Genomic DNA, 14,851 nt, shown 5'->3' on the forward strand with positions numbered 1-14,851 from the left:
TGTTTTACGAGACATCTGTGGTAAATTTTTCATTGTTGCTATCTTTTCACCATTCTGTTAAACATACAGAGAAGTTCAAAGTGTTGTACAGTGAACATTTAGTGACCTGTCACTGAGATTCTGCAACTAGCCTTTATTTGTTTACTTCATTGTACAATTCTCCATATAACCATCTCTGTATCCATCAGTCTTATTTTTTTATGCATTTCAAAGTAAGTTGCAGGCATAAGATCACTTCAGTCTTAAACAGTTAAGGCGCGTACATCTCTAACCAGAGACCAATACAGTTTTTTAAGGTAAAGTGTACAGACTATGATAGGCACAGATCTTAAGTGTGCCATTTTATGAGTTTTGACCTCTGTAACCTAAATTTCCAGTCAAGTTGTTCTCAGTCTTGAAAGTTCTTTAATGCTCCTTCCTAGCTAGTGCCTGTCCCTCACAGGCAATTGCTGTTGTATATTTTTTAAACAACAGATTAATTTTGCCTTTTCTAGAACTTCATGTAGGAAGTTCATGAAGGACTTAAATCCTTACATCCTTAAAGGAAATACAAAATGTGTGTTCTTCCGTATAAGGCTTCCTTCAGTTAACATAATGCTTTTGAGATTCATACATGTTATGTTAATCAATCAGTAGTTTATTTATATTACTATTATTCCATCCTATATGTATACCACCAAATTTTAATTCATTTTTCTGCTTAAAGATTCAGGGCTATTTCCAGATTTTGGTTGTTATCAGTAAAGCATTTCTTAATGTTATTGTATCTATTCTTTATGGTCTTAAGTTATCGTGAGGAAATTTCTAAGAGTAGAATTGCCGGTACATAGGGTAGGCTTATGGCTTAAATTTCAAATATAGAAAAAACGGTTTCACTTTTCTCAATACTAAATTCTGTCGCTCCTATCAGTACTTGGCTCTTGTAGAGTAAACCAGATCTTGCTAGTTGTTTCTTTTGTGAACAAATGTCAGAGTAAATCCTCCATGTTCATGCCTCTCCCGTCAAAATAGCTTGCTAGCAAATAAATAGCTACAGAGTTTCTTAAACAATAGGCTTGTAAAGTTTTGCCTGTAGCAGGTAATGGGCAAAGTACATTTTGTATTGTTTTGTGAGTGTGCTACCAGCACACGTGTACACACACACACACACGTGCACACATGCAGAGAGGGGGTCGTCCACTCCCCCTAAAGTCAGTAGTCTTCATGTGACATGAGCTACCGTGATTTCAGCACAGCATTTTGGATTGAGGGCTCAGGTGGCTGTTGCTCCTATTTTTTAGTGTATAGTTAACATTGGCAGTCACCCTTATAATGAGGTGCCACCAGCTACCCCCAAGTACATTGAATACGCCATGCCTAGCACAGGAGAACTGGATTTAATTGGCGACAGTGTTTGCTGCCACATGATAGGCACTGAAGTAAAACAGAACCTATTTCACTTTGTGTTGTCTCTTTCTGATGTAACAGTGCAAACAAAATGTATTGTTAAAGTATTGGAATTACATAATTTTCACTTCTGAATGCATTTATTGGGATCAAGTAACTTTATTTCGAAACAGAATAAAGCTGTTAAGGGAATACTTGAAGCTTGCAGTTACAATATTGTCAACAAAAGATGTGATTAAATAAATCGAATGTTGAAGACTTTAGGCTTATGGTTAACACCAGGTAATTAAAAGTAAGCACTGCTGTGGGAGTGCATTATATATCAGCTGTCCTCTTTACCTCATTAACTGGGTTTTTGCATGTTTATGGAGCTAACTTCAATTAAAAGTGCCTTTTACGTTATGCCTAATAAGGTCTTTTAGTTACTATTTTGGCATAAAGTATTACCCTTTAATTGAAATTGGTATATTATAAATACCTGTGTTTAAATAATACAGAGATGAACAAATTTGATTAGTTGATATTTTTATATCTAGCTTTTATGTGTATGCATTATTTTTTCTTTGTAATATTATCACAAGATAGTCTTTGAGGGTTGAAAAGTAAAAGTTTGACTGTGTACATGTTTAAAAATTGTTAATGTCTGCATTTTCTTACTTTATAAGATTTCTAAGGTTTTATCATTTCAACTTACTGGTGCTTTGAGATTCTTGCAGAAATCTGTTGAGTTTTCTGCTTCACTTCTGAGGTTAAAAAAAAGTTACTTCTCCACATGAATGCCATATTTCCTTTTTGTATATACCTTTGGTTATATTTTAAGTTGGATAATTAAAGATGATTTTAAATTTAAAGAGTATAGTAAATATAAGTTTAAATGTTAACATGTATTATCATATTTTCATAGAACATTATCTTGATTCTGAAAAGGAAAGAATAAATTAATGTGAATACCACTGAAGTGATTTCTCATTGAGAGTGTTTTCTAAATTGTACATCAGAATAGAGATATATGGCAGAAAGAAGTTGGTTTCCTATTTTCTGTTTTGAAGTTTATGTAGTTGTGTGATCTTCTATATTTTAAAATCTGTTTATTTTCTTTATTACAGAAGTGTCATCGTTGCGACAAAAAAGTCAGCAGTCTTACCTTCCACACTCACAGGTACACCTACCAACGCTGTTAGTGTGGTTTCTTCAGTAGATTCAGCTCAAGCCTCAGATGTGGGGGGAGAATCACCTGGTGAGTTTGTTACCAGTGATTACAACAAAAAAGTTCTTAATCTCATTTTAGCAAAGTTTAGGATTGTTGATTAAGTAAAAAGTTTTGTAAGGCGTGTTTTAAATGATTATGCTTTTGTATTGTTGATTATTTAGTAATTTTCTGAATAAATTTGAGCAATATGAAATAAATTAAATCAAGGATTTCAGTACTTTTCCCACTTAAACGTAGTAGTGTGTGGTGAATTGGATGCCGCTATTTGTGTGGATGAAAGAATGAGAGATCTATTAAAATACTTTTCTTGCTCTTGAGTTGTATATAGGTAGTGGTTAGTATGAGAAAGTTTCGGTGAAATTTGGTCTTTGAGTCTGGTTGTCAATTGCCAGCTGTTCATGTGGTATCCAGTGCTTTGCTCTCTCTTGCATAGTGTCTGAGTTAGATACTTGGGAGGGGAATGCTGCCTTCGAGTCGTCATTCAGGTGTTAGTCTTGGTAGTTCAGTAACTCTTACTGCAGTTTGATTTTTGTCCCAGCTCTCTTTCTATATTCCTTCCAAAGTCTTGGGTGCAAGACCTTAAATCCTAGCAGTTATTTAGAAACTTAGTGATAATACTGGGTGAACTTGAAGACTCTGTGATATTAAAAGGACCAAGTTATTGAGTAGGAAATGGCAACCCACTCCAGTATTGTTGCCTGGAAAAGTCTATGGACAGAGGAGCCTGGCAGGCTACAGTCCATGGGTAGCAAGGAGTCAATGCAAATGAGCAGCTGAGCACAAACAAACAAGGGCCCACCGTAATCCCGGCTGATCTCATCTCAAAATCCACAATCACAGGTACAAAGATTGTTTTTGTAAATAAAGTCCTCTTTTTAGGTTCTGGGGGTTACAACTTGGGCATACCTTTGGGGCTGCTATTAAACCTGCTGCAGTCTATAAGAAAAAAATAGACCAAGTTAAAACAAGGGGGATATTATTTTATATAAATAGTATTTTTCTGTGTTGTGCTATTTCATTAAAAAAAAAAAAAACCCTAAACTAAAAAACTAGAAAAAAATTAATCCCCCAAAGGATTTATTCTTTCTTGTTACTCTAGGATGAGATTAATAAAAAATAGAAGGAATTTTGAAAGAATGAGTAGGTGGGCTGTATTAAAATCAGAAATACTGTTTTCTCCTCATCTTTTGGGACATTTCAGGCCTCCTATCCACTGTTCTACTTTTGTTTGGTAAGCAAGTATATTTCAGAGAGTTTTGCTTCAAACTTGATATTTCTACTAGCCAATTGTCAGGGACATTTTATTTTTCCTTTCTGTGTACTACATAGCACGTGTTCTAGAAACAAAGACTAGGATTGTTTATTTATCGTCCCTGGTTTTTTCCCCCCCTTTCATTGTAGTTATTTTACTTGTGTCAACAGAAACATTTGTACAAAATTTTAAATATGGTTAATTCTTTACAACTTTCTTAGTGTTGAGTGATAGTAGAAAATGCTCACAGTAGGTTAAATAAAATATTACATGCAATGCTTTACATGCTGTGTGATAGTAAATATTTGAAGTATGTATATTTTTTTATATATGAAAAGCAAGGAAATGTACACTGAAGTTACATGATTTTTTCCATGAATTACTGGAAATTTTTATTTTTGAAAATTTTAATTTTAGTATATTTTCCAAAAATTTATCAGTAATCCTATATTATTTTGGGGCTTCCCGGGTGGCTTAGAGGGTAAAGTGTCCACCTGCAATGCGGGAGACCCTGGTTCAATCCCTGAGTCGGGGAGAAGCCCTGGAGAAGCCAATGGCAACCACTCCGATACTCTTGCCTGGAAAATCCCATGGATGGAGGAGCCTGGGAGGCTCAGTCCATGGGGTCACAAAGAGTCAGACACGACTGAGCGACTTCACTTCACATATTATTTTTATACTTAGGAAAAATAGTTGAAGAAAAATGTTTACAAGGAAACTAAAAGCTGCAATAGTAGTAGACAGCCGTGTGCTGTCTCATTTTTTGTTTTATTAAAACATTTAAGCAAAGTGATAGACCTTATTGTTTAGATGTTTTAGGCTATAGGAATGGAAGGTAGAGAGTTCCTGTATTATACCTTCTTAGTTTTACCCCCTCTTCATTCCTGTGTCATTAATATCTTGCAGTAGTATTGTATATGTGTATATTTTTCATCATTCATTGTCTTAGTGAGAAACTATAAAGGAAAATAAGTATAGTACTCTAGTAGAATTTCCTTCTTCTTTATTGTTCCATTATACTCTGATGTGTGTTTTTTTTTTTTTTTAAATTTTGGAGAAGAAGCAATTTGGTGATCTGTTTTGGACTGGTTATGTACATTTCTGTTCTTTCACCTCTATCAAAAGGCCTTAAAAAGAGTCAACTGTGATTTTTCTAGACCAGCCCCCTGTTGGGAAAAAGGCAGATGTTACTAACATCTATGAAACTTTCTGCCATCTTTTAAATTCAGTAATATTAATTTCTGGTAACTTCCTAGACCATATGTAGTAAGTTCATTATTTTCATCTTATTTTGAATACAGTGCCCTTTAATTTCAGTTTATGGGACAAATTAAATAGGATCTGAGTTTTAAAAATTTGTGCAGTCTTTGTCTGACTTATTTCAATAAAGACAGAAAAAGTGTTAAATAAAAAAATAAATAACAGGGATACAAGGGAAAGAAAAAAATTCCTGTAGTCTTCAGAAGAGATAAATAGAAAGAAAACTGATATATGGGTAATATTTAATATAAATAGAAAAAGGCTGAGTTATAGGTAATATTTGACAGAAAGGGGGCTCCCCAGGTGGCACAAGTGGTAAAGAGTCCACCTGCCTGTGACCCCTGAGGCAGGAAGATCCCCTGGTGTAGGAAATGGCAACCCACTCCAGTATTCTTGCCTGGGAAATCCCATGGACAGGGCAGCGTGGTGTGCTATAGTCAGTGGGGTTGCAAGGTGAGAACACACACGCTGGTTTGCTATTTAATATAAAACAGTATGATGAATTTTTTTCTGAAGCCATTTTCCAGTAATCATTATCATGTAAAATACTCACCATGAAGAACCATGTGCAGAATGACAGAATAATTTTCCATCTTGAAGACTGTTATAATTGTTGGATGTTGCTCTTGTTCAGTTGCTAAATTGTGTTTGACTCTCTGCAGCCCCATGGACTACAAGCTTCCCTGTTCTTCACCATCTCCCAGAGTTTGCTCAGACTCATGTTCATTGACTTGGTGATGCCATCTGACCATGTCATCCTCTGTGGCCCCCTTCTCATCCCGCCCTCAGTATCTCCCAGCATCAAGGATCTTTTCCAGTTGGATCTTCACATCGGGTGGCCAAAGTATTGGAGCTTCAGTAGCAATCCATTGAAGAAATATTTAGGGTTGATTTCCTTTACAATTGACTGACTTGACTTTCACGCAGTCCAGGGGACTCTAAAGAGTCTTCTCCAGCACCACAGTTAGACAGCATCACTTCTCCAGCGCTCAATCTTCTTCACGGTCCAGCTCTCACATCCATACATGACTACTGGGAAAACCGTAGCTTTGACTGTATGGGCCTTTGTTGGCAGATAGCTGTTTCTGCTTTTTCATATGCTGTCTTGAGTTTGTCATAACTTTTCCTTCCAAGGAGCAAGGGTCTTTTAATTTCATGGGTGCAGTCACCGTCCACAGTGATTTTGGAGCCCAAGAAAATAAAACCTGCCACTGCTTTCCACTTTTCCCCCTTCTATTTGCCTTAAAGTGATGGGAACGGATGTCATGGTTTTTTGAGTGTTGAGTTTTAAGCCAGCTTTTTCACTCTCCTCTTTCATCCTCATCATGAGGCTCTTTAGTTCCTCTTCACTTTCTGCCATTAGGGTGGTATCATCTGGATATATCTGAGGTGGTTATTTCTCCCAGCAGTCTTGATTCCAACTTGTACTTCATCTGTCCTGGTATTCCACATGATGTACTCTGCACAGAAGTTAAATAAATAAATACTTAGGGTGACAAAATGTAGCCTTGATGTACTCCTTCCCCAATTTTGAACCAGTCTGCTGTTCCATGTTCATTTCTAACTGTTACTTCTTGACTTTCATACAGATTTTTCAGCAGACAGTTAAGGTAGTCTGATGTCCCCATCTCTTTAAGAATTTTCCACAGTTTGTTGTGATCCACACAGTCAAAGGCTTTAGTTAGTGAAGCACTCTGCAACCAGGTGATAATTTACCAGTTTCCCCCCGCTTATTTGAATGTTGTATAGTTTATGGTGGTCGTATTTCCCAAATAGTTCCCACTGTCTTCCATCTTGGAGTAGACTTTCTAGTAGTTTCCTTTTTCTCTCTAGCTCCTATTATGTAAAAATTGATTCATTCTGAGTCGCTGTAAGTTGTTTATTGATGGTGGTCTTTAGTTCTGCCACTTGTTTTGATACCTTTTTCCTCTTCCTTTGTCACTAGGCTCATGTTGTCACTTACGTGGTATCGTGATTTTAGTTTGTTGCTTCTGTTCCATTCCATTGATTGCTGCCGTGAACGTTATTGCTTTGATAAGAAGTCCTGTTTCTGACTCTCCTCAGTTCAGTTCAGTTGCTCAGTTGGGTCCGACCCTTTGCGACCCCATGAATCGCAGCCCGCCAGGCCTGCCTGTCCGTCACCAACTCCTGGAGTTCACCCATCGAGTCTGTGATGCCATCCAGCATCTCGTCCTCTGTCGTCCCCTTCTCCTCCTGCCCCCAATCCCTTCCAGCTACAGCCCTGCCTTTCATGCTTTTGCCTACCATACTTCCCTTATAGTCTGTTCTCTTTTCACCTGGAATCCAATCAAATAAAGAGATATTTCTGCTGTTTATAGTTTCAGTTGATAGATTTTTTTTTTGTTTTCTTTTTGGTAGATCTCTTGATTTAAGTTATTTTCCATTAAAAAGTAGGCTATATATAGCATATTGAATCTTATTATCCTTCTGATTCAAACAGGATTTGGGGAAAATGATTTGTGGATGAATTGATTGTTATTGTGATTACGTGCTGGGCTGGGCAGTATATTCTTGTAAATCTGAGCAAGTTAGATATTGGTCTTGGGTTTGATCATGGATTATTTTCTTTATTTGAAAGTATAGTTAATATCTGTCCCTGTAGACAATAAACCTGTGCCTTGGGATGACTTCAGTTCTCAATTTTATAGTGAGTCAGCAACAAAAAATGAACTGTTCATATTCAATAATAGTTGTTGGTAAATAAAAATATGCTTGATAGTAGATTAGCAAAAATGGAAGTTTCCTTGGAAGAAATCATGGGACTAGAAAACATAAAACATGAGTTTTGTACCAGAAAAGTTTAAACTATTTGGAAATTTTGATATCAAAATGTGATTGCTGTGTTTTATGTGTGGCACAATTAAAGAGAAACTAGGACTGGATCCCAGAAAAAGAACTGGAGCTTGTCAACTTATGTGAGGTCAGAGGCTTTTCTGTTAAAACATTACCTCCAAAATCATTTTGTGAAAAATAAATTTGTAAATAAATTTTAAAGCAGTGTATGTTATTCAGATGATGATCAGTGTTCAAATTTCAGAGTTTGGTTTGAATAATATTTCTTAGCTCTTGTAGCATTTTATTAGCAAAAACATTTAATATAGTAATGACAGATCTTTCGTAGTAAGTTGTAAAATATTCATCAGAGAACAAAGTATACCCTTTGTGTATGGGTATTTGTTTATAAAGAACACTAAAAGAGAAAATAGAGGTTTTTAGAAATATATCAAAATTTATAGATTTTCAAATTACTTATTGGTAAAAGTTTAATTGCCCAGACTGCATGTTAAGATGCAATTACTCTTTATTCAAATATCCTGTGGTATTTTTCAAATATATGTGATTGCAAAGCATAAGTGATTAAAACAGAATTGAAGTAAGCCCAATGAAGGATCTAAATGAATTGCTCTTAAGTACTTTAAGTGCTGAGTCTTTGCTAATTTGCAAAATTCAATAATCATACCTTTATTAGAATATTAGGCTCTATATTCTTTTTTATCAGAGCCATGCATGTTATTGATATGAATTAGAATGTTTATTTTTAATGTCAAAGGAAAATACTTGGTTCTTCACTTTTATAATATTTGACCCAAGAGGCTTATCTTTACTTATTTAATAAAAATTTCTTTCATTTAATGAAGAGTTTAAACTGGCATGTAGACTGTCCCTCCTTGAATAGGTCTGGAATGGGTGGGGAGGGAGAGAGGGAGAAAAGGAGAGAGGATGCAGTTGAAAAATACAGTGTTTAGGGATTAAATATTGGCATTTGTTTTAATGAGACTTTATTGCAGAGGACATTATTTATGTAGACCCTTAGGGACCTTGAATAAACAATTGGCTATTCTCTGGATAGATGCTAGACAGATGATCTATTTACATTTTCCTTTTTGTTCTTTTGAGTATCTGGAAAAATGTCAGTTTGAAGGAGACAGTTTATCAGTGTAAGGGTAATGAAAAGATAAGTTAGTAGCATTTCACAGGTTGGAAGTAGCTTTTGAATTTACATGTGTGATCACTTGTTAAAAATATTTTTATTGTTAAATTAGTTTAAAACAAATTTGTCGTAAATTTATGATTAATCTGAGCTGAAAAAATACAGAATGTATTTGGAAGTTACATTTTTCTGTCTAGTAGGAATGAAGGACACCTGGTGTGAATTTTGTGTTTTTTTTCCTTAAAACTGTTGCTGATTGATTCATTTATCTTTCTCCATAATATGTCTTCTTGTGATTTAAAAAGTTTAGTTAAAGAAAATCCCTTTCTGCTATGTGTGAAGTCACTCAGTCGTGTCCGACTCTTTGAGACCCCATGGACTGTAGCCCGCCAGGCTCCTTTCTGCTATAGATCACAATAAAAAAATGTTGGTTTGAAAATTGACATTATTTCTAGGGTAGTATCAAGGAATTATTTTTGTTACTTTTTTTTTTTTGATCCCTCAATGCTCCTCATCTTTTGCAAATTTTGATATATATTTCAGCTTATTAAAATCAGATTCAGTTTGGACAGTTAAAGCTAATGTTTTAAACTACTTTGTGAAGCTTCATACATTTCTTGAGACTTTTTACGTCTATCTCTCTTTTTAACTAGATTGAACCTTGTTTGTTCCTTTTTGTCAGCTTCAGAAAAGCTCAAGAAAAGATGCCAATTAGTCCTTTTAGAGAAAATGTCCAACATACTCTAAATAAAGATGGTCTTTAAAAACTATTGCTAAAACAGCTCAGAAATATTTCATTAATCACTGGTAGCAGAAATCAGTGGCCAACCATGATTGAATGATCATATTGCTGTCAGGAATCTAGAAAATCGCAGGTATCATTAACTGAGTGTAATAATAGTGTTTGGTCTTCGAAGTACTTAATGAATGTTCTGTGAGAATAGAAGGATTGGTCCTGACAGAAATAAATATTTTCAATTTCACTTTATCTTGACTTCCACTTTGAAATTTTATTTTCAAAATGCAAGACTGGAAATCATTTGGCAGTGAAAATATGGGAATTGATATATGTACTTTAAAAACTTAGTATGAAAAAAATGTGTACTTCATTTTAAAATCAATCCTATGCATTAAGACAGATTCTATTCAATTTGTTAGTTTTTTATGTAGTGATAGTTAGCTCTCCCTTGAGCAGGGTGGGGAGTATGGCAAGAAGGTCAGCAAGAAACTAGAATCTTAATAAAAAGGAAAATCAACTCTAATTATCAATGGAAGAGGAAGAAAATGTGTTGTGGTGAAGAAAGATTCACTCTGGATAAGTTCATCTTGTAGGAGTATGCTCACTCTGAGAGCGACGCTGGGTAACTATCCAGAGGGTAACTGGGAAGATTGCTGAAGTACCCGCTCTCCAATAAAACCGTCCACATCTCCCAATGCTTCTGTTTGGCTGAGACCTGTAATCAGAACTGCTGATTATTGATCACATTCTCCCTAAAGACCAATCATGTTTCTCAGAAGGCCAAGTTATCCCAGATCTTTACTGTTTCTTAATTAGTTAAATCTACAAAACCCCTGATTAGAGCCTGGCTTTGTTTATCTATACCCAGAATTAACTTTGCCTTAGTTGAGTGAGCAAGCTGAATCAAAGTGCCTGGATAAATTGAAGTAATCCAGGAAATCTTGGGAATGGTATGAGGCAGTGACAGGCTATGGAGGACAGTGGCTAGATTTACCAAATGTTTATGGCTCTTTGTTTTTTATACTGATCTGATAAATGAAACTGTTGGCAATCCACTTTTTATAGCAGTGAAATCTGGGATTGGGTTCTAGATTTTTCAAAAGAATTTACCTTTCATCTTAAGTTTGTATGGGGAAATTTGTAAAGGTACTTCATGTTATAAGCTTCATCTCATTTATTTACCTGCACGACTGAACTGAACTGAACTGAACTGAATGGCAACCCACTCCAGTATTCTTGCCTGGAAAATCCCATGGATGGAGGAGCCTGGTAGGCTACACAGTCCATGGGGTCGCACAGAGTCAGACACGACTGAGCGGCTTCACTTCACTTCAGTGTCACATGAATAATCATTGAACAATTTGGGTGTCTTTTCAGCCTCAAGTACAGACTAAAGGGAAACATGATAACTTCCTTTCAATGTTTTAAAGGTGGTCCTAGAATAGAAGAGTAGGAAGGGAAACTGTCACACATTGTATGTTTACTGTGGTATAGGTTGTAAGTACTTTATTTATTATTATTATTTTAATTTTTAGTTTTACTTTATTTTGCTTTACAATGCTGTATTGGTTTTGCCATGGTTCTAAGTACTTTAATCCTTGAAATAATTCTGTGACGTGAGTATCCGTGTTAATTTTTTAGATGAAGTAAGTGAAGCGCAGAGAGCTTAAGTAACTTTGCCCAAGGTCACACAATAAGTGACAGACTCCTTTCTGTTTTCCCTAAACATTTAGTCTATAACCTCTTAAGGGTAGTTGTTATCAAACAAACTGAGCTTATATTGATAGAGCTAGGATTCAATTTGAAAATGCTTTGGTTGTGGGTGGCTGATGAGTGGAGTCATAAAGAACAAGATTCCAATGAAAATACTCAAAAGATCAGAATAGTCAATTATGTTTCTTGTTTTGTTTCCTGTCAATTGGGAAAAATATATTCAATTTTATTAATAATCAAAGAAGTGGAAATTACTTTTTTTTCTTTAGGGCAGTTTGACAGTGTGTGAAAGTGAAAGTCACTCAGTTGTGTCCAACTCTTTGCGACCTCTGGGACTGTAGCCTTCAAGGCTCCTCTGTCCATGGAATTCTTCAGGCAAGAATACTGGAGAAGGTAGCCTGTCCCTTTCTCCAGGGGATCTTCCTGACCCAGGGATCAAATGGGGGTCTTCTGCTTCATAGGTGGATTCTTTACCAGCTGAACTACCAGGGAAGCCAGTGTGTATCAACAATTAAACTTTGGGCTTATTGACTTTAGGAAGTTACTTCAAGGATATAAAGGAGTGCATATAGATTTATATAAGCATATACAAAACATTGTTTATTGTAAAATATTGGGAACAACCAAATGAGTGTCCCTGAATTTGAGTTGATCTGATATTTCCTCTTGATTAAAATCATTATATTTCTCTGCTAGGACTGTTCTGGGACAGAGAAGGAAAGAATCTAATCATATGGTGCACAATTTTTGATTTGTTAAAATGCTTGACAGTGACCACTTTCACCACTTGATTAAAGTATAGCTGCCAAGTTCCTATATTATAGAGTTGTAATTAATAAGTCTTTTGTCTTATATAATGTCTTTGTCTAATATATCTTTTGTCAAGATATACTTTGAAGTTCTTTAAATGCCCTGTTTTCCAGATTGTTAATTTTATCAACAATCAGTTTTATCAGTGTGGCTTCATGGCTTCCTGTTTTATTGGATGTGTTACAATCAATTACTGTTATTCTCATGCTCAGATTGTCTCCATCTTGGTAGGTGCTAGTCCCTTTAAGCTGGCCCCTTTGCCACTGTGACATATCCTGTCATTCCTTGGACATTTCCTTGCCTTCTGAAATGCAAAAGTAGATGTTTCAAGTTCATTGTGTGCTTTTCTTCCACAGATACTAAATCAGCTGTTCCTGGTTTGTCTGTATAGTGGGGTGTAGTACTTAGAAGCCAGGGTGCATGCAGTTAGGTGTTAGATGCTCTCAGGTCCTCTCAGTGGTCAGGCTAGGGACTGCACTCTATCGATGTGTATGTTAATGAGAGTATGTGTTTTATATACAGGCATACCTTGGAGACCACTGCAGTAAAGTGGCTATCACAAAGTGAGTCACATGAATTTTTTGTTTCCCAGTGCATATAAAAGTTATTTACAGTATCCTATAGCATTATGTCTAAAAATACCATGTGTGTACCTTAATTCCATCAGCAGATGAATGGATAAGAAAGTTGTGGTACATATACACAATGGAGTATTACTCAGCCATTAAAAAGAATACGTTTGAATCAGTTCTAATGAGGTGGATGAAACTGGAGCTGATTATACAGAGTGGAGTAAGCCAGAAAGAAAAACACCAATACAGTATACTAACGCATATATATGGAATTTAGAGAGATGGTAAGGATAACCCTGTATGCGAGACAGCAAAAGAGACACAGATGTATAGAATAGTCTTTTGGACTCTGTGGGAGAGGGAGAGGGTGGGAGGATTTGGGAGAATGGCATTGAAACATGTATAATATCATATAAGAAACGAATCACCAGTCCAAGTTTGATGCAGGATACAGGATGCTTGGGACTGGTGCACTGGGATGACCCAGAGAGATGGTATGGGGAGGGAAGGGGGAGGGGAGTTCAGGATTGGGAACACAGGTACACCCGTGGCAGATTCATGTTGATGTATGGCAAAACCAATACAATATTATAAATAAAAATAAAGTAAAATTTAAAGATAACATTATTAAAAATGCTAACCATATGAAGCCTTCAGTCATAATAGTTTTGCAATAATAACATCAAAGATCACTGATCACAGATCACCATAATAAATATAATAATAAAAAGAAAAAGTTTGAAATATGAGAATTACCAAAATGTGGATTTTTAGATGTGATGTGAGCAAATATCATTGGAAAAATGGTGTCCATACACTTGCTTGATGCAGAGTTGCCACAGATCTTCAATTTGTAAAAAGCACAATTTGTAAAAGAATGCAGTTATTGTGCTTCACTTTATTGTGGTTTTCAGATATAGTGTGGTTTAAAAATATTTCTGAAAATTAACATTTTTTTTAACAGATTGAAAGTATGTTGTAACTCTGTGATGTCAAATGGATTTTTATGCACTGGGAAACCAAAAAATTTGTGTGACTTGCATTGTTGTGATATTTACTTTATTGCCGTGGTATGGAATTGAATCCAGAATATCTCCAAGGTATACGTGTCCTCAGATGATATTTTACAAGTGTTTCTCCTCTAGTTGCTATAATCTTGAGGTTGTAGATTGTCAAAACAGTGAATTCAGAGAGTTACTGCATTCCTCCTCCTTTAGCCGTTTACCAAATTGCAGACTCGGTTCTGTTGCTTTCCTGATTTTATCCAGTTTTCTCACAATTAGGTCTCAACTTCTAGTTAACTACTTGTTAAGATACCTTAGTAAAATTCATTGATTTAAGAGATGTTATCATGTGGGAGAATGTGCATCTTATCAAGATGAAATAGATTGTTATGGAAAATAATTCTTACTTAGAGATTTCTTAAATTCTGTTTCTTTTAAAATAAGCCCATGATTCCTGTCTTTTTCTCTGATGACTTTCTCTAAAGTCTGTATCAGTGTCCTCCAATGAAGATCCTAGCAATAAACCTTTGTTTGAATAAATTAATTCAGTGAGGGAGAATGTAGACAATGAGGAAACTTGTGACGTCTCCGGGAAAACGATTTATTAAAGGATTTGAGTTTGTATGTAAGTGTAGAGAATATAGTCTGGAAGGATATGTTTCCAAACTGCCGCTAGTGGCTGCCTTTGGAAAAGGACTGGGACTAGGAGGGCTTGTACAGAACATTTCTGAATGTAAAAATCAGGATGTATCCATGCATTGGGTAAATAAAATAATTGGAAAAAAATTGATAATTTGAGTTCAGGGTTATGGAAGTGGGCCTTTCTTCTGAATTTGGAACTGTCAGGAAGCATGGGTAATTTTGATTTTAGGTATCCTAATTAAGTCTTATCTAGACTCATGGAAGACTTGATGGAGCCTAAAGCTCTAATTGGTAAAGAAATAGCAGTCTTT

At 35.6% G+C, this 14,851-nt stretch overlaps 1 protein-coding gene across 5 annotated transcripts in view; it reads left to right on the top strand.

Annotated features, from left to right (window-relative positions):
• LRBA (LPS responsive beige-like anchor protein) overlaps positions 1-14,851 on the top strand; it is a 748,427-nt gene that overhangs the window by 194,884 nt on the left and 538,692 nt on the right. For all 5 annotated transcript variants that reach the window (XM_069556712.1, XM_069556716.1, XM_069556715.1 and 2 more), the window contains exon 31: positions 2,493-2,623. In XM_069556712.1, the coding sequence (XP_069412813.1) occupies positions 2,493-2,623 (131 nt within the window). The remainder of the gene's footprint in view (positions 1-2,492; positions 2,624-14,851) is intronic.

Source organism: Ovis canadensis, chromosome 17, assembly GCF_042477335.2.
Source record: "Ovis canadensis isolate MfBH-ARS-UI-01 breed Bighorn chromosome 17, ARS-UI_OviCan_v2, whole genome shotgun sequence".
Classification (NCBI taxonomy): Eukaryota; Metazoa; Chordata; class Mammalia; order Artiodactyla; family Bovidae; genus Ovis; species Ovis canadensis.